General features: G+C 42.9%; 1 protein-coding gene and 1 long non-coding RNA gene across 5 annotated transcripts; both read right to left on the bottom strand.

Moving 5' to 3' along the window:
- Window positions 1–257: 257 nt before the first annotated feature.
- Window positions 258–1,033, bottom strand: LOC149985235 (uncharacterized). The gene is made up of 2 exons (XR_016488394.1): window positions 814–1,033; window positions 258–469 (listed from the first exon to the last, which is right to left on the bottom strand). It is a non-coding gene; the product is annotated as an uncharacterized LOC149985235 (long non-coding RNA).
- A 3,356-nt stretch (window positions 1,034–4,389) lies between these two features.
- cd9a (CD9 molecule a) lies at window positions 4,390–24,480 on the bottom strand. 4 transcript variants are annotated; one of them, XM_090208221.1, is made up of 9 exons: window positions 23,803–23,989; window positions 21,050–21,169; window positions 7,177–7,279; window positions 6,962–7,059; window positions 6,404–6,478; window positions 6,182–6,283; window positions 5,961–6,050; window positions 5,716–5,799; window positions 4,390–5,527 (listed from the first exon to the last, which is right to left on the bottom strand). In XM_090208221.1, the coding sequence occupies exons 1-9, from the start codon at window positions 23,869–23,871 to the stop codon at window positions 5,462–5,464; spliced, it is 807 nt and encodes a 268-aa protein (XP_090064347.1). In that variant the 5' UTR covers window positions 23,872–23,989; the 3' UTR covers window positions 4,390–5,461. The 4 variants fall into 4 exon arrangements, with proteins under 4 accessions (XP_090064347.1, XP_036811764.2, XP_036811768.2 ...); XM_036955869.2 differs by lacking the exon at window positions 21,050–21,169 and having other exon boundaries at window positions 23,803–24,480; XM_036955873.2 differs by lacking the exon at window positions 23,803–23,989 and having other exon boundaries at window positions 21,050–21,190.
- Between the last annotated feature and the right edge of the window lie 779 nt (window positions 24,481–25,259).

The raw sequence follows: 25,259 nt of genomic DNA, 5'->3' as shown, positions 1-25,259 counted from the left end.
TACTGTATATTCTAAATGAGCTAAACAATATAAACAGACTATTTATGTACTGAGAACTGTATTATCATACAGTAAAATTCCCACACGTCTTTTCCAAACTTGCTCGACAGTGCACAGCCACCTTCCCCTTTTTCACACCATAGGTTAGCATCTTCACTCCATCCATCATCCCCATGACAGACGACACATCAAAGTCTGGCATGCCAAAATTGAAGAAAAATGAAGGCTACAACATAAGCTCACACACAGAGAAAAATAGACACAAACACATATTTAATTTACATAAGACCTCAGAGACTATCCTCATGTTATGTGTATTAGAGATAGGTATCAATACAGTACAGTCGTACTATCATTTTCCATAAAGGTTTGTAGGAAGTAGGTGAATCCAGTGTCTGGCTGCAGAGGTGGGCCACAGTGAGCATGCTCCCCAGGTGAAAGCATGTTGATGATGGACTTGATGTTCAGCCTGGTCAGACATAAAAAGATCAGTTAGAAACACAGGTTGGACACACGTGCACACACACACACACACACACACACGCAGGCAGTCATAAACACATACATGACAATTAAGCATGGGAACTGCTCTATGATGCTGTTCTTCTTGATGATGTGAGAGGAGGATCTCGCCATAGCCACAATGTCATCAGTCACCCTGACAACAGTACACAATCACAATGAATATAGAACATCTAATCCTCTCTCTTTTTCTCTCTCTCTCTCTCCCCAATTTCCTTCTCTCCTTCTCGCCTTCTCTCCTTCTCTCCTTCTCTCCTTCTCTCCCGCTCTTCCCCACCCCCAGCCCCTCACCAGTGTGAGTAGAGTCCTTGTACAGTTTGTTGGCTGGTCCTTCGTAGCGGCAGTCCAGTCTTCCACAGGCCAGGAGGCAGATGATCTTGGGTGGGAGGGCTTCACCAGGTTCTCTCTGACCTGGGAGTAGGCTAGCCGTAGCACCGGCACCATGGGCATAATGGACCATAATGGACCATAATGGACCATTATGTACCATAGCGGGGGTAGTTCACAGAGTGTAAGCCCTGTCTAAGCCGGGGGAGGCGGGGTTCTACTAAGCTAACATATTAATGTGTAGCCCAAAGCGTTTGGATACTACAGACAGAAGTTGGCAAAAGAGGCTGTACCGACTTCAGACGAGTCCCAAGACACTTGTGGGGGTTGTAGAGAAAAACGAAGAACAACATGGGGTTCGTAAGAGTCTCAATGTTCCACAGAGAGGTTAATAGAGGTGGGCCAACCAGTTTGGACGCTTTAGACATTTTTGTGAGAAGACCGCTTTTCAGGATGTCTCATGATCTGACAAACACCGCTCTAGCACTGTCACCTTTCACCGCAGATGAAGAAGGGCGATATCGGTGGATGTGGTGGATTGAGATGCAGCCCATACAAACTGTTATCTCTAGCTTAAACAGATAGATTCTGATGGGGATGTTTTTATTATGATATTTAGATTTCCATGGTGTCATGTAAATTGTAGGAGAAGGGTTAAACCATAAAACTAAAGTCAGTTGTTGAACCCTATGGAGGACAAGCTAGAGCCTTTGTCCAGTGGAGCCTGACCTAATGCAGACACCTGAAGTTGTTTGTTTACCTCCAGGGGGACAAGATGGGCAGTGGGAGGGGGAAATGGGATGCAGTCCAGCTTCCAGGGGTACAAACTAATGGAAACCATTTGACTTGAGCCCATTTTGTATTGTATTATTAGCTCATTAGTAGTAGTTATCTTGTTATGAGGAGCTTATGTGTGTTATTGTAGAGACAAGGGAAAGTACAGAAAGTCGCAGGTCGAACACTGTAAATGCTGTATATTAAGATTCTACTAGGCAAAATAGCAACAGTCGGGTCTTGGTTCCTGTTAAGCCAAGTTAGTTTCTGTGACTTGTAGGGCAAGGGGAAGTGGTGGTGGAACTCAACATTGATGTAAGAACAACAGTTGAAGAGGGAGGAAACATCTTGGAAGTGGGCCAGAGAGGCCACCCTCAACAACACTCTAACTGCAGCCTTATTTCACATGCACACACATCCTTGCCCACGGAAGTTCTAGACTCGACAACACCGACAAAGAGGAGCTGACCTAGTTTCTTCCCAGCAAAACATTGTTTTTTTTTAGCCATACAAGGGAGGGAACTCCGCTAAGTGTGGTGGTTATAAATATAAAAATGTGATTCACATTTGTTTTTAAATATATGTATAAAAAGAAAATAACATATCTCTCTCGCTCTCACTCTCTGACTTGTATGTTATGCTATGCAGCTGAGCATCCAGTTGGGTGCAATAAATCTGGTTTGAGCTTTTATCAGTGTCTGTCCTGTCTGTACCTTGAGTAAGACCTAACAGGGCTTAGCTCAGCCTCATGGGGAGATCTAAAGTCAATATGCCCGCCTCAACAACAACAACTTGGTTAATCTGGAAATATGCTACACCTGCAGGTGGTTAGGTCAGAAGTGACTGACAGAGCCTCTGTAGGATTACAGCCCAGAATGGCCACCTGGCGAACTTCCCCTTCTGCACCTGTGTGAGACTGTGTGGTAATGAAGAGTCCAGTTGCTTATACAATTGGAAAAGTAAAGAAAATAGAAAATCAGTAAAAAATCAGTAAATGTTGCGAATAGCTAAAGAAACATACTGTTTAACATTGTAATAAACCTTCTATTGACTAGACCAAGCAGCCTCCAGCTTCAAACCACGACGGTCCATTGCTTAAAGTGCAAGTATTTGATAGATCAAATTGGATGATAATAACATATTAGTGAGGCACCATGCAAATGTACTTGCATTATTAAAGTTCCATCAATACATTCTCATTATCAACTGTGATTTAATTGACTAATCGTAATCATCTCCATAGGATTGTTGATTCATTTCAAACTATACCCTCCTCTGTATCTTGTCTTCCCTTTTTGGGGACATCTCTGAGAGAGAAAAGCTCAATGTTTCTTTCTCTCTCTCTCGTTCTCTCTCTCTCTCACACACACAAAACGTATCTCAGCCATCTGGACACGTTTTGATTATGTCTTTAAGTGTTACTGTGAGTGTGATATTGCAACCTACATGCACAATTAGAAAGCTGAAGATGTTATTTTTCAAAAGACTTCCGACTAAATTAGTCATAATATGTAATTATATGTATTGGTCCACCATTGTTGATTTGACATTAGCACAATAAAAGGTATTTACTGTCAAAGTCGACTGTGTTAATTCTCTTCAATTAAAACCTGATGATTATTCTGTTCCTAAATACACAACATTTGAATGGGTCAGTTCTATCACAGTAAAGACATAAACATGAGCGTAATTCCTTTTATTAAGACCACATGCAATGTCAGGCAGTGTCCATGAAAGGTCAGTAGGCCTGTGTACAGTATCTGTTGTAAAAAGGGTTTTCCAAACATAGCCTAAGAGCAGCCTAAAGCTGAGATTAGGGCCACACACACACATACGAAACGTATCTGTCTCAGCCATCTGGACATGTTTTTTATTATGTCTTTAAGTGTTGCTGTGAGTGTGATATTGCAACATACGTGCACAATTAGAAAGCTGAAGATGTTATTGTTCCAAAGCAGGTATTCCCAAACTGGCATTCCCCAGGGGTACGCGCAATGCCGTTGGGGGTACGCCAAATAAAAATGTGATTCACATTTTAAAAATTACAAAATATAAAATGACATGTTTTTTTTCTTCACATTTTCAAACGGTACATTTATATTTTCCAACGGGGCTATACATTTGGATGAGGTTTTTCTATCCTGAGTAGCCTCGTTTCACTGCCAAAAATTAAATTAAACCATCTAGTGTTCAGCAAAATAACAACACAATGTTAAATACAGGTAGCCTAGTCAAATAATTAACATCTAATCACATTAACCGTTACTCCCTCACAGGAAACCTTCACTCTTGCACAGACATTTGTAAGTACACTGTATGGTTAGGGTTAATGTACACACACACACACACACACACACACACACACACACACACACACACACACACACACACACACACACACACACACACACACACACACACACACACACACACACACACACACACACACACTGATGTGTGGTCTTTTATAAGGACGTGGAGGCTGACGCCCAACTGTCTTACCGGTTCCAGCCCTAACAACTGTTACCAAGGCTGAGGTTTAGCCAACACATGGATCTAAACTAAACACTCAAGTTAAACTCTAACTACACACACGTGCGTGTAACTCATTACAGAGAGAGAGAGAGAGAGAGCGATAAAAGAAGGAGAGGCTAATGAGATCAGGTTGTTATTTTCCACAGTAGCAGGAAGCTGTGAAAGCTGACAGACATGTTTTACTCTCTCTCTCAATCACACACACACACACACACACACACAAGACCAGAATTAGGTTCAGAGGTTACAGTTTATTTGGCTCATTTGTTTTGGTGCATCAACCAACCAGACCAGTGTGAAATGGCATGGATGTTATAAAAGTCACTGTAATCTAACAGAGATCTAAATATACTGTAAAACTGACTACAACTCACCAAAAACTTGGTCACAAATAAAAATAAACTTTATAAAAAGAGTCAGAGACTTCAAGGCGTTTTCAAATTGGGTAGAGAAAGAGAGTACGGAGAGAGAGTGTGAGAGGGAGAGAGAGAGAGATCAAGAGAAAGAGGGGTTCTTGTACTCTACTGGAGCGACCAGGCTGCTCCTCTATAACACTTAGAACCACGTTCACCACAGACCACAGCCTGCAATATCATTGGGAACTTGTCACAATGTGCTGATTTAATTGGTTCTTGCTAAGGAATGGTATAGATTGAGTGGCTTTGCTATAGGGAGTTGTCTTAGGACCGCCCCTGGTCCTTCAGATGTTATTTTGGTAGAAATGTGATCACAATACAATATTATTACAATCATTAATAGAATACATGTTGCTTACATTGTCATGACATTATTTCATCAAGAGTTTAATTTAAATCATTGAGCAGTTGTGGTAATTGAAAGTCTGTTCATATTACAAAAACATTTGTTTATGACACCTCTAGACTACTATTCATAGATCTCTTAATTCATCATAAATCACAAATGTGTTATGTTTATTTCACTTCCTGAACCAGTTTCTCACAGGGCCAATCAGTGAACAGTGACATCACCATGATGATTTAGGAGTGTCGACCTTAGCACTGGACAGATTCCATGTTAGAGAGGATCAGCCTGAGAAAGGAACTGCACATATTTGCTAACCTAGATCACTTCATGAGTAGATGTTTAGGATACAGGGTGATTCTGCGCAGCACCGTCCTCAGGCTAAACCCCTGGATCACCAGGTGTACAGATCCTTGTTACAGAGGTTAGGGGATCTAAAGTACTCATTGGCCGACCTTTCTCAACAAGTAAACAAAAGTCATGTGACTAGGAATGACATCATGCAACATTAAAAGGCATCGTCATGGTAATGATAACATCATCAGACGATCTCCCGTGACTTCCTAATGGCACAGCAGAGCAGCATGCTGAAGATCATCCCAAACACCTGGGGAATAGAATGGGAAATGCAGAATAAATGAAGAGTTCTCTATTGTAGGGAGGTTGTCCGTCAGCCTTTCTATCTGTATGTCAGTAATGGGGCATTGTGGGCTAACATGGTCTTCCGTTTCACTGTGTGTGTGTGTGTGTGTGTGTGTGTGTGTGTGTGTGTGTGTGTGTGTGTGTGTGTCTCACCAAGATGACTCCAATAGCGATGCCCACTCCTCCTATGATGTGCAGCTTGGAGTCAAACACTTCATCTATAGCATCAGGACAGCTCTGCAATAAATACACACACACACACACACACACACACACACACACACACACACACACACACACACACACACACACACACACACACAGAGGGGCTGTAGACATTACACAAAGTGGAAGGAGGAACACCTGAACACAAACACAATCACAGATCAGGGTGTTACCTTGGTGATGAGGCTGTCCAGCCCATCTCTTGGGGGACAGGTGTCTTTGGCAAAGTCCTCAAAGGAACCTGTTGGTCCGCAGCAGTCCAACTGTAACACACACAGGGTAGAATAGAATGGTACCTTATTTGTCCAACTGTTTTTATGTGGAAGGCATTTGTTTCTGCTCTCAACCCCCTAGGCAATACACACACAAGCAAACACATTAACTACATGATTACCCCAGTCTGTATGAGACGGAGTGTCTCTCTCAGTGTGTCCTGTGAAGTGTTCTTGTAGTTCTGATATGTCTCCAAGTAGAACTGAGTGATGTCATCAACCACCTGTAGAGGAAGGGTTGCAATGTGACAAAATGTAGGGAAATGGTTTTAATGTAACAAAGAGAAGAACAGGGGAAGGGATTTAATGTAACACAGAACGGGGGATGTAACATGTTTTGGCACCTTGCTTTGGTTGGAGAACCCCCAGATTCCAGCGGCGACCTCGATGGCGAATATGATGAGGAGGAAGAAGAAGAACTGCAAGAGAGAGATACGCATATAACATTTGTGTGTGTATGTGCCCCCTGACACAAACCACTGCTGAGGGGGGATTTTGGAAAAGAGAATTATAAATAGAAAGAGAGAAAAAAAGAGAGAGACAGAGAGACAGAAAGACAGAGACACTGAGATCTGGCCTTGAACCTGTTCTGTAACCAGTGGTATACTGAAGTTACAGAGTATCAGACTATCAGCCCCAACAGTCAACAGTCCAACTGACTACAAAGATAAAGATAAAGAGGAGAGGAGGACAGGAGAGGAGAGGAGAGGAGAGGAGAGGAGAGGAGAGGAGAGGAGAGGAGAGAAGACAGGATAAGAGAAGACAGGGGAGGAGAAGACAGGAGAGGATAGGAGAGGAGAGGGGGACAGGAGAGGAGAGGAGAGAAGACAGGATAAGAGAAGACAGGGGAGGACAAGACAGGAGAGGATAGAAGAGGAGAGGAGGTATAGAGGTTAACTCACCAGCCCCAGCATACACGGTGACTCCTGAATCGCTCCACAGCATCCCAAGAACCCAACAACCATCATTAATGACCCTGCAATTATGAGGATATATACACCTACACACAAAAACACACACACACCACCATCAGAGCACCTGCAGTGATATTTGATCATGTATGTGTGTGCATGCTTGTGTGTGTGCGCGTGGGTAAATGTGTGAGTGTGTGCATTACCTGTGAAGAAGACATGGGGAGATTCTGCTCCTTCAAACAGCCCTCTGGTCTTTGGGTCAAACCTCAACCACAACCCTATAGCCAGCACTCCTGTACCTGCAAGCTAACACAGACACACAGACACAAAATATTAGATATCATACACACACATACCTATTCCAGGGCAAGGTGAGACACACACACACACACACACACACACACACACACACACACACACACACACACACACACACACACACACACACACACACACACACACACACACACACACACACAGCTAGCCTCTATCCTTCGATTCCTACAGTGGATTCAGGAAGTATTCAGACCCCTTATTTTTTTCCCCTCATCAATCTACACACAATACCTCATAATGACAAAGCAAAAACAGGTTTTCAGAAATTAGTCACATGCGCCAAATACAACAGGTGTAGTAGACCTTACAGTGAAATGCTTACTGACAAGCCCTTAACCAACAAAGCAGTTAAGAAAAAATGAATACAAATAGAAATATAACAAATAATTAAGGAGAAACAATAAAATAACAGCAGCGAGGCTATATACAGGGGGTTCTGGTACAGAGGCTTCCGGTACAGAGTCTATGTATGGGGGCACCGGTTAGCCAAGGTAATTGAGGTCATATGTACATGTAGGTAGAGGTAAAGTGACTATGCATGGATAATAAACAGATTAACTGTTCAAGAGTCTTATGGCTTGGGGGCAGAAGCTGTTAAGAAGCCATTTTGACCTAGACTTGGCGCTCCGGTACCTCTTGCCATGCAGTAGCAGAGAGAACAGTCTATGACTAGGGTGGCTGGAGACCTTGGCAATTTTTTGGCCTTCCTCTGACACTGCCTGGCATAGAAGTCCTGGATGGCAGGAAGATTGGCCCCAGTGATGTACTGGGCCGTACACACTACCTTCTGTAGTGCTTTGAGGTCAGAGGCTGAGTAGTTGCCATACCAGGCAGTGATGCAATGCTCTCGATGGTGCAGTTGTAGAATTTGAAGATCTGAGGACCCATGCCAAATCTTTTCAGTCTCCTGAGAGGGAACAGGCATTGTCGTGCACTCTTCTCGACTGTCTTGGTATGTTTGGACCATGATAGTTTGTTGGTGATGTGGCCACTAAGAAACTTGAAGCTCTCAACCTGCTCCACTACAGCCCCGTCAATGAGAATGGGGGCGTGTTCGGTCCTCCTTTTTCTGTAGTCCACAATCATCTCCTTTGTCTTGATCACGTTGAGGGAGAGGTTGTTATCCTGGCACCACACGGCCAGGTCTCTTACGTCCTCCCTATAGGCTGTCTCATCGCTGTCAGTGATCAGGCCTACCACTGTTGTGCCGTCGGCAAACTTAATGATGGTGTTGGAGTCATGCTTTGCCATGCAGTCATCGGTGAACAGGGAGTGCAGGAGGGGACTAAGCACGTACCCTGAGGGGCCCCTGTGTTGAGGATCAGTGTGGCAGATGTGTAGTTACCTACCCTTACCACCTGGGGGTGGCCCGTCAGGAAGTCCCGGATCCAGTTGAAGAGGGAGGGGTTTAGTCCAAGGGTCCTTAGCTTAGTGATGAGCTTTGAGGGTGATATGGTGTTGAACGCTGAGCTGTAGTCAATGAATAGCATTCTCACGTAGGTGTTCCATTTGTCCAGGTGGGAAAGGGAAGTGTGGTGTGCAAATTATTGATTTGATGATTAGAGATTGCATCATCTGTGGATCTGTTGGGGCGGTATGCAAATTGGAGTGGGTCTAGAGTTTCTATGATAATTGTGTTGATGTGAGCCGTGACCTGCCTTTCAAAGCACTTCATGGCTACAGACGTGAGTGCTACGGGTCTGTAGTCATTTAGGTAGGTTGCCTTCGTGTTCTTGGGCACAGGCACTATGGTGGTCTGCTTGAAACATGTTGGTATTACAGACTCGGTCAGAGACAAGTTGAAAATGTGAGTGAAGACACTATAGCCAGTTGGTTAGCGCATGCTCGGAGTTTATGTCCTGGTAATCCGTCTGGCCCTGCGGCCCTATGAATGTTGACCTGTTTAAAGGTCTTACTCACATAGGCTACGGAGAGCGTGATCACACATTTGTCCGGAACAGCTGACGCTTTCATGCATGCTTCAGTGTTGCTTGCCTCGAAGTGTGCATACAGGGGCAAGAAAAGGTATGTGAACCCTTTGGAAATACCTCGATTTCTGCATAAATTGGTCATAACATTTGATCTGATCTGCATCTAGGTCACAACAATAGACAAACCCAGTCTACTTAAACTAATAGTACACAAACAATTATATGTCATTATTGAACACACCGTGTAAAGATTCACAGTGCAGGGTGGAAAAAGTATATGAACCCTTGGATTTAATAACTGGTTGACCCTCCTTTGGCAGCAATAACCTCAACCAAACATTTTCCGTAGATGTGGATCAGACCTGCACAATGGTTAGGAGGAATTTTCGACCATTCCCCTTTACAAAACTGTTTCAGTTCAGAAATATTCTTGGGATGTCTGGTGTGAACTGCTCTAATGAGGCCATGACACAGCATCTCAAATTGGGTTGAGGTCAGGACTCTGGCTGGGCCAATCTAGAAGGCGCATTTTCTTCTGTTGAAGCCATTCTATTGTTGATTTACTTCTGTGTTTTGGGTCGTTGTCCTGTTGCATTACCCAACTTCTGTTGAGCTTCAATTGGCCCTTGACCCTTTTCAGCCTTATGCAAGTCAACAATTCTTCATCTTAGGTCTTCTGAGATCTCTTTTGTTCGAGGCATGGTTCACATCAGGCAATGCTTCTTGTGAATAGCAAACCATTTTTTTGTGTGTTTTTTATAGGGCAAGGCAGCTCTAACCAACATCTCCAATCTCGTCTCATTGTTTGGACTCCAGGTTAGCTGACTCCAATTAGCTTTTGGAGAAGTCCTTAGCCTAGGTGTTCACATACTTTTTCTAGCCTACTGTCACGCCCTGACCTTGGTCATCTTTGTTTTCTTTATTATTTGGCTAGGTCAGGGTGTGACAAGGGTGGTTTGTTTAGTTTTTGTATGTCTATGGGTTTTCGTATGTCTAGGGGTTTTCTAGTCTAGGTGTTTATATGTCTATGGTTGCCTAAATTGGTTCTCAATCAGAGGCAGCTGTTTATCATTGTCTCTGATTGGGTACCATATTTAGGTAGCCATATTTCTTTGTTATTTTGTGGGTTGTTATTCTATGTTTTGTTGCCTGTTTGCACTAGTCATATAGCGTCACGGTCCGTTTTGTTGTTTTGTATAGTTTTGTTCAGTGTTCGTTCTTTTTATTAAAAGAGATGTACCCTTATCACGCTGCGCCTTGGTCTTCTCATTATGACGACCGTCACACCTACACTGTAAATGTTTAAATTATGTATTCAATATAGACGAGAAAAATACAAGAATTTGTGTGTTATTAGTTTAAGTACACTGTCTGTCTATTGTTGTGACTTAGATGAAGTTCAGAACAAATTTGATGACCAATTTATGCAGAAATACAGGTAATTACAAAGGGTTCACATACTTTTTCATGCCACTGTAAAAGTGATTTGGCTTGTCTGTTAGGCTCGTGTCACTGGGCAGCTCGCGGCTGTGCTTCCCTTTGTTGTACGTAATAGTTTGCAAGCCCTGCCACATCCGACGAGCGTCGAAGCCGGTGTAGTACGATTCAATCTTAGTCCTGTATTGATGATTTGCCTGTTTGTTGGTTCGTCAGAAGGCATAGCGGGATTTCTTGAAAGTGGCAGCTCTAGATATTTTAAGGTCAGAGTTAGGAATGTAATTTTGTGGTTTATCTTTGTTAAAACCTTTAGGGCAGATGTGTGTCAGAGAAATTCTATAGGAAGAGAGACTGCAGATTCTTAAAACAACAATATTATTAGATTTGCAAAAAGTATGCAATCCACCATCGCCAGGAATGGTTCAGTGTTGAAAGCTAAACATAGTCGGGTTGTCACACCCTGATCAGTTTCACCTGTCCTTGTTATAGTCTCCACCCCCTACAGGTGTTTCTTGTTATACCTAGTGTATTTATCCCTGTGTTTCCTATCTCTCTGTGCCAGTTTGTCTTGTATGTTCCAAGTCAACCAGTGTGTTTTTCCTGTGCTCCTGCCTTTTCTTTTCTCTTTTACTAGTCCTCCTGTGTTTGACCCTTGCCTGTTTTCTGGACTCTGTACCGCCTGCCTGACCATTCTGCCTGCCCTGACCTCGAGCCTGTCTGCCACACTGTACCTCAACTCAGAACGGTTTTGACTTTTGCCTGTCCACTTTTGCCTGTTCTCTTGCCAACCCCTTTTGGAATGACTCAAACCATTTGCCTCCTGTGTCTGCATCTGGGTCTTGCCTTGTGCCCTTATACGGGTCTCTGCTTTTATTGAAAAAGTACAACCTCTTTTGATTATGTGGCAGATTAGCAGATGGAAACAGGGGCGGAATAAAGTGTAAAAGGCGATTGGTTTGTCTGTGCAGATTAAGAGGCCGAGGTTGATAGCACAAGGGCTCAACAGTATAACAGCGTTTTGTCACAGTTCACACTATAATGTGATCCTACCTGCAAGGTTCCACATAGCTGACTTCCTGCAGATAGTAAACACACAGGATGTCTCACATGCTGAGGTCGCACCTAAATGGATCTTAGCTATACGCCCAGTCTATTGACTAAGTCACACAAAGACAAGTTTGTATCAGGTTAGAAAAAACACTGGCATAAAACCAGACTATTCTTTATGCAGTAAAACACTGGATAGCATGTTATGTATGTAACAATGTTTTATGTAATTTTCCACAACAGGTGTCAAACTCATTCTATGGAGGGCCGAGTGTCTGCGGGTTTTAGTTTTTTCCTTTCAAATAAGACCTAGACAACCAGGTGAGGGGACATCCTTACTAATTAGTGACCTTAATTAATCAATCAAGTACAAGGGTGGAGTGAAAATCCGCAGACACTCATCCCTTCGTGGAATGAGTTTGGCACTTGCTCACTTTGATACTTAAACCAGGGGACCCTGCAAGCTTTACTCTGGAACCAAATAAGATGGATTCTGTTTTTAAGATGCAGATCATTTTTTAAATGTTATTATCTGAAAGCCATTTACTGATATTGGATAACTCTGCACTGAGGATCTCTTCTTCTGAGGCTTTGTTCTCATGGTGTCACGCCCTGACCATAGAGAGCTCTTTATTCTCTATGTTGGTTAGGTCGGGTGTGACTAGGGTGGGTCATCTAGGTGATTTATATTTTTGTTGGCCTGGTATGATTCCCAATCAGAGGCAGCTGTTTATTGTTGTCTCTGATTGGGGATCATATTTAGGCAGCCATTTTCCCTTTGTGTTTTGTGGGATCTTGACTATGGATAGTTGCCTGTTAGCACTATTGTTAGCGGCACGGTTCAGTTGAGATTTATTGTTTTGTTTTGCTGTGAGTTTCACTTAGTAATAAAAAGATGTGGAACCCAGATCACGCTGCGCTTTGGTCCACTTATTATAACGATCGTGACACATGGGACACCAGTGGAGCAGAGTCATCAGCATGCAAAAACAAATAACGAGAGCAGGCTGATTTCATATTGTTAATGTACAGTAGGAATAGAAGAGGGCCAAGGATGCTCCCTGTGGCCCCACAGCTAATCCCCTTTGCACTAGAATGTTTTCTATTAACATACACCATTTAGTCTCTTCTTGTTAAATAGGACTTAACCCAGTCAATTGCCCTGCTATTTAAACCAAAGGCTTTTCACTTGTAGAGCATGATACTAAGGAAGTCTCTAGATTTTGCACACCTGAAGTAGAGTATCTTGTGATAAAATGCAGACCACACTATTTGCCTAGAGAGTTTTCAGCTATACTTTCCATGGCTGTCTATTTACCACCACAGACCGCACTCAGTCAGCTGTATAAGGAAATAAGCAAACAGGAAACCGCTCACCCAGAGGCGGTGCTCCTAGTGGCCTGATACTTTAATGCAGGGAAATTAAATCAGTTCTACCTAATTTCTATCAACATGTTAAATGTGCAACCAGAGTTTAAAAAAAAATCTAGATCATCTGTACTCCATACACAGAGACACGTACAAAGCTCTCCCTCACCCTCCATTTGGTAAATCCGACCACAAATCTATCTGCATGATTCCTGCTTACAAGCAAAAATTAAAGGTGCGGGACTCTAACCCGGAAGCTTATCAGAAATCCCGCTATGCCCTCCAACAAACCATCAAACAGACAAGTGTCAATACAGGGCTCAGATTTAATCGTACTACACAGGCTCAGATGCTCGTCTTATGTGGCAGGGCTTGCAAACTATTACAGACTACAAAGGGAAGCACAGCAGTGAGCTGCCCAGTGACATGAGCCTACTAGATGAGCTAAATCCCTTTTATGCTCGCTTCGAGGCAAGCAACACTGAGGCATGCATGAAAGCATCAGCTGTTCCGGACGACTGTGTGATCACGCTCTCCGTAGCTGAAGTGAGTAAGACCTTTAAACAGGTCAACATTCACAGGGCTGCAGGGCCAGACGGATTATCAGGACATGTGCATGTACTGACCAACTGGCAGGTATCTTCACTGACATTTTCAACATGTCCCTGATTAAGTCTGTAATACCAACATGTTTCAAGCAGACCACCATAGTCCCTGTGCCCAAGAACATGAAGGCAACCTGCCTAAATGACTACAGACCCGTAGCACTCACGTCCGTAGCCATGAAGTGCTTTGAAAGGCTGGTCATGGCTCACATCAACACCATTATCCCAGAAACCCTAGACCCACTCCAATTTGCTTTCCGCCCAAACAGATCCCCAGATGATGCAATCTCTAATGCACTCCACACTGCCCTTTCCCACCTGGACAAAAGGAACACCTACGTGAGAATGCTATTCATTGACTACAGCTCAGTGTTCAACATCATAGTACCCTCAACGCTCATCAATAAGCTAAGGATCCTGGGGCTAAACACCTCCCTCTGCAACTGGATCCTGGACTTCCTGACGGGCCACCCCCAGGTGGTGAGGGTAGGTAGCAACACATCTGCCATGCTGAACCTCAACACTGGAGCCCCTCAGGGGTGCGTCCTCAGTCTCCCCCTGTACTCCCTGTTCACCCATGACTGAGTGGCCAGGCACGACTCAACACCATCATTAAGTTTGCAGACGACACAACAGTGGTAGGCCTGATCACAGACAACGATGAGACAGCTGATAGGGAGGAGGTCAGAGACCTGGCCAGGTGGTGCCAGAATTACAACCTATCCCTCAACGTAACAAAGACTAAGGAGAAGATTGTGGACTACAGGAAAAGGAGGACCGAACACGCCCCTATTCTCATTGACGGGGCTGTAGTGGAGCAGGTTGACAGCTTCAAGTTCCTTGGTGTCCACATCACCAACAAACTAAAATGGTCCAGACACACCAAGACAGTCATGAAGAGAGCACGACAAAGCCTATTCCCCTCCAGGAAACTAAAAAGATTTGGCATGGGTCCTCAGATCCTCAAAAGGTTCTACAACTGCAACATTGAGAGCATTCTGACTGGTTGCATCACTGCCTGGTACGGCAACTGCTCGGCCTCCAACCGCAAGGCACTACAGAAGGTAGTGCATACGGCCCAGTACATCACTGGGGCTAAGCTGCCTGCCATCCAGGACCTCTATACCAGGTAGTGTCAGAGGAAGGCCCTAAAAATAGTCAAAGACCCCAGCCACCCCAGTCATAGACTGTTCTCTCTACTACCGCATGGCAAGCAGTACCAGAGTGCCAAGTCTAGGACAAAAAGGCTTCTCAACAGTTTTTACTCCCAAGCCATAAGACTCCTGAACAGGTAAACAAATGGCTACCCGGACGATTTGCATTGTGTGTCTCCCCCCCCTCCCCAAACCCTCTTTTACGCTGCTGCTACTCTTCTGTTCATCATATATGCGTAGTCACTTTAACCATATCTACATGTACATACTACCTCAATCAGCCTGACTAACCGGTGCCTTTATAAAGCCACGCTACTGTATATAGCCACGCTACTGTTATAGACTCGCTACTGTATATAGCCACGCTACTGTTATAGACTCGCTAGTGTATATAGCCACGCTACTGTATATAGCCACGCTACTGTATATAGCCACGCTACTGTTATAGACTCGCTACTGTATATAGCCACGCTACTGTTATAGACTCGCTACTGTATATAGCCACGCTACTGTATATAGACTCGCCACTGTATATGGCCTCGCTACTGTTATTTTTCACTGTGATTTTACTGTTGTTTTTATTTCTTTACTTACCTATTGTTCACCTAATACCTAGTATTTCTTTATTTTTTTACTTAGAAATTGCACTGTTGGTTAGAGCCTGTAAGTAAGCATTTCACTGTAAGGGCTACACCTGTTGTATTCGGCGCACTTGACAAATACACTTTGATTTGATTTGATACGATAATCAACCATACCAAACGCCTGCAGATCCAGCATTACCATTCCACAGATATTTCTATCAGTGGAGTGGGACTTTCTAAAACCAGACTGTAGTTCATTTTAAAGATTATTCTTGCTGGTATATTCCTCAATCTTTCATACATTACTTTTCAAGCATTTTAGACAGCACACTCAAAATGGATACAGGTCTATAGTTTCCCTTGTCTGTTTTGCTGCCCTTCTTGTGGATAGGGATCACTCTAGTTTTTTATACTTGGGGACTACCCTGCTCAATAGAGATGTTGATTAAATGGGTGACACAAGGGACAATAAGTCTAGCTCCATCTCTTAAAAACCTGTCAGGGATATTGTTGAGGCCTGTAGCTTTAGAGCAGTTTAGTTCAGACAGTCTCTTGACAACTTCAACCTGAGACACTGCTGTAAAGGAAAAGGCAATCACTTGGAGTAAAAGCCCACGACCTGACCCTTCCCATACACTCCAGTACAACCAGTAGCTTCTCAACCAAATTTGAGGCAACTGTTGTGAAAAAAGTTTTGAGATTGTCAGCAACCACTTCCTTGTCAAACGTGATTTCCACATTGACCTCAAGACCCAAGCTTTTGCAATTTGTTTTCTGTTCATCACTATATCCCAACTGTTTCAGGGAGGGCAACAACTTCCAAGGGTGACTCCTATTCTCACCAATTTTGTCTTTAAAATAAAAAAATGTGGCATCTTCTATCATCTGACTAGATTTTTATTTATTGTTGAGAGTATCATTAAGCCAGGAACAGGTTGGTACATGCAACAGTTGCACACAGTTGCACTCTTTCACGCTATATCCATCTGTCTGTATGTCTCTGTCCCACACACACACATACACACACACATTCCTCAAACCGCCTCCTTAGTCTAATTATTAACTTTAGCCTCAATGGAGAATAGTGATCTGCTCCAGGGTGTGTGTGTGTATGAGTGTATCAGCATTAGTGATGAGCGGGTAAGTTTAGGGTCATGAAATATTGTGTAGCTGAAGGGCAGGTGGGTGGCGGGCGGGTTGAATAAATAGAAAACAATGCATTAAAATCCATGAATGTATAATTATTGTGCAATTCCTATCTATATGCTATATTGAGCCTCCAGTATTTATGCTGCAGTAGTTTATGTGTCGGGGGCTAGGGTCAATCTGTTATATCTGGAGTATTTCTCCTGTCTTATCCAGTGTCCTGTGTGAATTTATGTACCGGTATGCTCTCTCTAACTCTCTCTCTCTTTATTTCTTCCTTTCTCTCTCTCGCGACCTGAGCCCTAGGACCATGCAGGACTACCTTGCTGATGACTCCTTGCCTGATGACTCCCCCCCCTGACTTTAGCGTCCCAAATAAACACCAATTGCCTAACGTCGATCATCTGAGGCAAAAAGGAAGATGTGTGTGTTTAGTTCAATAAGAGAAAAGTTGCGAAATGGAGTTGAAAATCATTAGTAGTCTAATGTTTGGGAAAGATTTGGTGAAGTGGTTAAAGAGGATCATAGCTGTGCCGGATATGTTATGTGTGATGATTGTGAGATGCTATACAAATTCAACAATCACAAGACAGGGACTTCCAAATGGCAAGTCAAGGAAACTGTACTATTCAGATGGGTTAAATAGAATATAGCATAACTGACTGTAGGTCTATAACCTCTCACATAGCCTAATATACTGACAGTAGGTCTATAACCTCTCACATAGCCTAATATACTGACAGTAGGACTATAACCTCTCACATAGCCTAATATACTGACAGTAGGACTATAACCTCTCACATAGCCTAATATACTGACAGTAGGTCTATAACCTCTCACATAGCCTAATATACTGACAGTAGGTCTATAACCTCTCACATAGCCTAATATACTGACAGTAGGTCTATAACCTCTCACATAGCCTAATATACTGACAGTAGGTCTATAACCTCTCACATAGCCTAATATACTGACAGTAGGACTATAACCTCTCACATAGCCTAATATACTGACAGTAGGTCTATAACCTCTCACATAGCCTAATATACTGACAGTAGGTCTATAACCTCTCACATAGCCTAATATACTGACAGTAGGTCTATAACCTCTCACATAGCCTAATATACTGACAGTATGTCTATAACCTCTCACATAGCCTAATATACTGACAGTAGGTATATAACCTCTCACATAGAAAAATATACAGTGCCTTCAGAAAGTATTCTCACCCCTTGACTTTTTCCACATATTGTTGTTACAGCCTGCGTTACGTAGCGACACGTCACGATGTAACGTACAGCGTCAGAGGTCAGTTTTTTTTATCTTTTCTCAAATACTGTTAGTCCATTACCATGTCAATCAACACTGAATCGAAATTTAGTTCACATCCCAGATTTTGATGCCAACACAGTCACTACAGTCCCATTCGTTTTCATTGCAGCCTCGTTTGAATGTCGCGGTTACGCACATTTGTACAGAATGGGGTGAGTTTACGTTAGCTAGATGGCTAACTAGCTACTAAATTAGCAAAACGGCAGAGCATTTAGCACATTTTAGACAGTTACCTTAATAGTTATAAGATGTCTAACTCGCAAACAATTAGTTGTGAATTCCATACTGTAATTAGATCACCTGGTGCATGCTGCACAACAGAGTGACTCACAAGGCTCCAGTCTCTGTTGTATGCTTGTAAACAAACACTAAGTGACATGTGACTGGGAACTACCATAAACTTCATAATAATGTAACAGGTGAAATTAAGAATGCAATGTTCTTTATCTCCTGACGTATTGCACAAGTTGACTGAAGGTATTTACTTAAAAAGTAGCTACAAATATTCAAATGTACAAAAAAACGTGTTGACAGTATTGAAAAACCATCCTGTGACTTTTTCCAAATACCCCAGTATACGGTACACCGCACAAGCCTAGTGTTCACCCATAAAATTACCGTTTCATTCAATAGAACATTGTATCTGAAAAATAATAGTCCAAACCCTACATGTAGTTCAAAAGTTACCAACGATTTAGTCATAGAATTTAGCATGATTAGAGAGAATATAATGTTTTTACGGCCATGGTCAAAATGCTGCTAAATAGAACAGCTCTAACTTCCAACGTCAACTGACAAGCTGTGGTTTCATGTTCGCTTGTGATAACATGGGCTTTTTCTAAATGAAATCTGCAGAATACAAAACATGATTTAGCCTATATATATATATATTATCCTCAAAAAATCTAACAGACTGTATTCCAATATCTACCCTCCCCGAAAAAAGTAGGTTCCAGTTTTCAGTTGCCAAAATATGCAACCAAGAGCTGCACGGTCTAAACTAGCAATGGTCACAATAAACTAACGTTCTTATTTAATCAACATTGTTAAGTACAAGCATATTAAGGTTGTAATATTGTAGAGAACAATGTAATAATTCATTGAATTTGATTAATGGGCTAGCCTCTGTCTTTTGTTGTACTGTTGAGAGTAGGCAATCATTACACCAGGGGCAGGTTGGTACATGCAACAGTTGCATTCAGTTATACTCTCTCACACTATGTTTCTATCCATCTGTCTGTATGTCTCTGTCCAATAAAAAGCATGGGCTGGCGAGCACCCAAAAGACGTTGGTAGAGATGCTGACTAACGGGGAGTAAACTGTATGCTATAAAAATAAGCAAAGAGAGTCGCACACTCAATATACAAGCTCCAAGTAATGTATTGGGTAAACCACTTTAGGGTGAAGAAGGCACAGTGATAGCACACTGATGCCGAAACAATGGTGGTTCACCCATATAAAATACTGGGAGCTTGTATATTGAGTGTGCGACTCTCTTTATTTATTTGTATGTCTCTGTCCCATACACACACGCACAAACTCCCACACACATACAGTGCATTCAGAAAGAATTCAGACCCCTTCACTTTTTCCTAATAAATCTACACACAAAATCCCATAAAGACAAAGCAAAAACAGGTTTTTAGAAATTTAAAAAAGTAAAATATCATATTTACATAGCTTGGTAAACCTGCATTTGGGGAGTTTCTCTCATTCTTCTCTGCAAATCCTTTCAAGCTCTGTCAGGTTGAATGGGGAGCGTCGCTGTACAGCCATTTTCAGGTCTTTCCAGAGATGTTCGATCGGGTTCAAGTCTGGACTCTGGCTGGGCCACTCAAGGACATTCAGAGACTTGTCCCGAAGCCAGTCCTGCATTGTCTTGGCTGCCTGCTTAGGGTCATTGTCCTGAGGTCTGAGGTCCTGAGGGCTCTGGAGCAGGTTTTCATCTTTCACTTGGCTCCGTTCATCTTTCCCCACCACATGATACTGCCACCACCATGCTTCACCATAGAGACAGTGCCAAGTTTCCTCCAGACGTGAAGTTTGGCATTCAGGCCAATGAGTTCCATCTTGGTTACATAAGGGGACCTTCAATGGTACCCTTCCCCAGATCTGTTCCTTCGAAACAATCCTGTCTTGGAGCGACCTCATGGCTTGGTTTTGCTCTGACATGCATTGTCAACTGTGGGACCATATATAGACAGGTGTGTGCCTTTCCAAATCATGTCCAATCAATTGCATTTACCACAGGTGGACTCCAATCAAGTTGTAGAAACATCTCAAGGATGATCATTGGAAACAGGATGCGAGCTCAATTTTGAGTCTCATAGCAAAGGTTCTGAATACTTATGTAAATAAGGTATTTCTGTTTTAATATTTTTAATGAATTGTAAAAATGTCAAAAAAACTGTTTTCGCTTTTGTCGTTATGTGGTATTGTGTGTAGATTGATGATCATTTTTATTTAGTTAATCCATTTTAGAATAAGGCTGTAACAAAGAAAATATGGAAAAAGTAAAGGGTCTGAATACTTTCTGAATGCACTGTACACACACACACACACACACACACACACACACACACACACACACACACACACACACACACACACACACACACACACACAGTGGTGGGGAAAATACCCAAAAGTCGTACTTGAGATACCAAAATAGAAAGTTCCTCAAGTAAAGTGAAAGTTACTGAGTAAACCACTACTTGAATAAAAGTCTAAAAGTATTTGGTTCTAAATATACTTAAGTATCAAAAGTAAAAGTAAAAGTATAAATAATTTAAAACTCCTTATATTAAGCAAAGCAGACAATATTATTTTCTCGTTTTTAAAATGTATGGATAGCCTGGGGCACACGCCAATACTCAGACATTATTTACAAACAATGCATGTGTTTAGTGAGTCCACCAGACCAGAGGCAGTAGGGATGACCACGTGTTCTCTTGATAAGTGTGTGAATTGGACACTTTTCCTGTCCTGCTAATTATTTAAAATGTAATAAGTACCTTTGGGTGTCAAGGAAAACGTAGGGTGTAAAAAGTACATTATTTTCTTTAGGAATGTAGTAAAGTAAAAGTATTTTACGCCACTGCACACACACACTCAAGCTAAGTTAAGTAGACCTACCCAGAAGAAGACGTTGAAGATAAACATGATGTACTTCACACACCTGATCCCTCCGAACACTGCCATGTTACTAACGTGATCTCTGTCTGTAACAGAGCAGAACACTTCTCTCCTATTTCCCTAGACAGCCTCACAGAGAGTGAGAGAGACAAAGAGAGAGGAGATAAAGAGAGCAAAGAGCGATAGACAGAGAAAGTAGTAGAGAGTATAAGTCACGCCCTGAAGTCACCTGATCAGAGAGGTAGAGGAGAGGGGGAGGGAGGGAGGGAGGGAGAGAAGATTGCAGACGACCTGGGTTCTACTCTGTAAGTGATTTAGTTGGTCTACTCTGTGATTTGGTTGACTTGATTGATTTTATTATTATAATGTCGTGCATCTTCAGTATGCCCAGCCCACATTAGCTTATAAGACACTATATTTGCATTAAGACACTACTCTGTGAGTGATTAAGATAGTCTGTTTAATCTAATTATACTGCTTGCACACAGTTAGGCCCACACTCTACTGACCACAGATAGGCTACCCTTAACACACACACACACACACACACACACACACACACACACACACACACACTACTGCTAATACAATGTCAACAGCTGCAGAAATTATCAAAAAGATACACACACCCATACATAACAACCTACAGTCATGCTAACTTCATGACAGCGATTTCTAATCAACCATGTTATTCTTTATCTCAAACTCGATTGACCGTTACAGAACGAAGCAATCAATCACGTATCACAATACATCAGGCATAACCCAACAATAACAGCACTGTCTAACTGTGTGCTAAAGTAAGTCTCAATTCAGCACCGTAAACACAGTGTGCAGACATAACAGACACATGCTCTGAATCATGCAAGAGGGGGCGCACTGTTCTTTCATCTGCATTGAGCATGCACACGTCACGCGCAGTCGCATACCCTACCAAGACAACATACAACACACACACAACCACATACCAAAGTGTGTGTATGTGTGCATGTGTGTATGTGCGTTTGCATATGCTTGTGCTTGTTCAGCAGTGTGGATAACATGTCTGATCAGACCAAACCTAAAAAGGCCAGATAAACTCAATGAGGCGCGGTAGATTACTCAGAACCTGTTTTCCCTCTGAGAAAATCGCCTAGTTCAAGAGGAAGTGAACATTCACCATACACACACACACACACGCACAAACACACACCTAGCCTCTGTCTTTCGATTGCTAAAGTATTGTTGAGAATATCATAATGCCAGGAGCAAGTTGGTACATGCAACAGTTGCACTCAGGTGCACTCTCTCACGCTACGTCTCTATCCGTCTGTCTCCCCCCCCCCCCACACACACACACACACTAAGTGAAGTAGACGTACATAGAAGAAAAAGTTAAAGATAAACATGATGTACTTCACACACCTGATCCCTCCGAACACTGCCATGTTACTAACGTGATCTCTGTCTGTAACAGAGCAGAACACTTCTCTCCTGTTTCCCTAGACAGCCTCATGGAGAGTGAGAGAGACAAAGAAAGAGGAGATAAAGAGAGCAAAAGAGCGATAGACAGAGAAAGTAGTAGAGAGTATAAGTCACACCCTGAAGTCACCTGATAAGAGAGGTAGAGGGAGGGAGGGAGGGAGGGAGGGAGGGAGGGAGGGAGGGAGGGAGGGAGGGAGGGAGGGAGGGAGGGAGGGAGGGAGGGAGGGAGGGAGGGAGGGATGCAGACGACCTGGGTTCTACACTGTGATTGATATAGTTGGTCTACTCTGTGAGTGATTTAGTTGGTCTACTCTGTGAGTGATTGAGTTAGTCTGTTTAATCTATTTATGCTGCTTGCACACAGTTGGGTACACACACTACAGACTACCCTACACACACACACACACACACACACACACACACACACACACACACACACACACACAAACATTCATCTGTATTGCACATACAAGTGTCACGCAGTCACACACCCCACCAAGACAAAACACAAAACAGACACAACCACATACCAAGGTCGAATTACTGAAATGCTGTGCACACTAGAACTGGGTCACTTAGCCACCAGGGATTATTCGGCCAGTGTGTGTGTGTGTGTGCGTGTGCGTGTGTGTGTGTGAGGGAGATTATTCCACCGGTCACAGACAAGATGCCACTTCTCAGTCCAGTCATGGCCAGCTAAATCATTCCAATTCCCCCAAGCAGATACTGACAAACCCTTCCAAGACAGATACATCTACACACACACACACACACACACACACACACACACACACACACACACACACACACAGATAGCCTCTATCTTTTGGTTGCTACAGTATGTTGAAGGGTTGAGAGTAGGCTATCATTATGCCAGGAACAGGTTAGTACATGCAACAGTTGCACTCAGCTGCACTCTTTCACGCTATGTCTCTTTATATGTCAGTCTGTATATCGTTCTTACGCACGCACTCACTTGTATCATCCTCTTGCTGTACACCACCTCCATACTGTGTGGAATAAACCCTTAGAAATAACATTTCTATGAATGAACCTGCTGTTGTCTGCGAGCCACACTAATACACACACAAACACACACACACACACACAAATGCATACACACACGCACGCACACGCACGCACACAAACACACACACACACACACACACACACACACACACACACACACACACACACACACACACACACACACACACACACACACACACACACACACACACACACACACAAACCAACACAGGTGCTTTAATAGAACAGTAGTGACTCACCCAGAAAATTAGGTTGAAAGCGAACATCAGGTATTTGACGCACATCTCACTTCCTGATAGAGCGGCCATAGAGACTCTAGTTACAGCGGCACAGTTCTCCTCTACTCTACCCGCTAAACGGTTATTAATAACGAACCCGCGAAACGACAATTTTAATACTAATAATTATTATGGTGTACAGTACACAGAGGAATCCGTTCTCCGCTGAGTCTTTCTCTGCCGCTGCTCTGCCGCGTCTCGTGCGCGTGTAGCGGTCCACCCCAGAGCGAGACCAAGCGGTTGTCGGTCTGTCCTGTCCTGCTCTTTTTCTCTGAATGTCTCACTCTCACTGTATCGCTTCTTCATTTAACGTAACACTCACTACAAAATGTATATATAAAGCCACATGTTATGACAGATCTATACCATATGAACAGATTAGACTATTATCAGAAGAAGCTAAAAACGGTATGTTTGAATGTATGAATATTCTGTTTTTAATATGAATATTGGGATTCCCAGCCGCCGGTGCATTACGTAATGTATAAGCAGTAATAACGTCATCTCTCTGGACAACTGCAAATCGCGTGATAGTAATAAAATAGATAGTTTGATAAATTAATAAACGGATTAATGGACAGCGCACACGAGCATGACTGATATTGGTGGGCTGGGCTGCTTTAACGTTGTCCCAAAAGTGAATCATTCTACATCAGACACGCGCACACACGCACACTATAGCCTACCTCTCCAAGGCTGTTGTTGAAGGGCCAGCGCCCCCTTCTGTCTGTCTGTCTCGTGTAGCCTCAGTCATGCTACACTGAATTTTTTTTTTTAACGCAACATGTAAAGTGTTGGCCCCATGTTTCATGAGCTGAAATAAAAGATTGCAGACATTTTCAATATGCACAAAAGCTTATTTCTTTCAAATTCTGTGCACAAATTTGGTTACATCCCTGTTAGTGAGCATTTCTCCTTTCCAAGATAATCCATCCACCTGACAGGTGTAGCATATTAAAAAGCTGATTAAACAGCATGATCATTACACAGGTGTATCTCTAAAAAATGTGCAGTTTTGTCACACAACACAATGCCACAGATGTCTCAAGTTTTGAGGGAGTGTGCAATTGGCATGCTGACAGCAGGAATGTCCACCAGAGCTGTTGCCAGAGAACTGAATGTTAATTTCTCCACCATAAGCCGCCTCCAATATCGTTTTAGAAAATTTGGCTGTACATCCAACCGGCCTCACAACTGCAGGCCCTGTGTATGGCGTCAAGTGGGCGAGTGGTTTGCTGATGTCAACATTGTGAACCGAGTGCCCCATGGTGGCGGTGGGGTTATGGTATGGGCAGGCATAAGCTGAGGACAACGAACACAATTGCATTTCATCGATGGCATTTTGAATGCACAGAGATGCACATGTTTAGGATGCTCTTGACCAACAGACGCATATCTGCATTCCCAGTCATGTGAAA

Source organism: Oncorhynchus mykiss, chromosome 2 (assembly GCF_057628025.1).
Source record: "Oncorhynchus mykiss isolate SJ-2025 chromosome 2, ASM5762802v1, whole genome shotgun sequence".
In the NCBI taxonomy this organism is placed as follows: Eukaryota; Metazoa; Chordata; class Actinopteri; order Salmoniformes; family Salmonidae; genus Oncorhynchus; species Oncorhynchus mykiss.
This window is presented reverse-complemented; position numbering and strand designations above follow the sequence as displayed.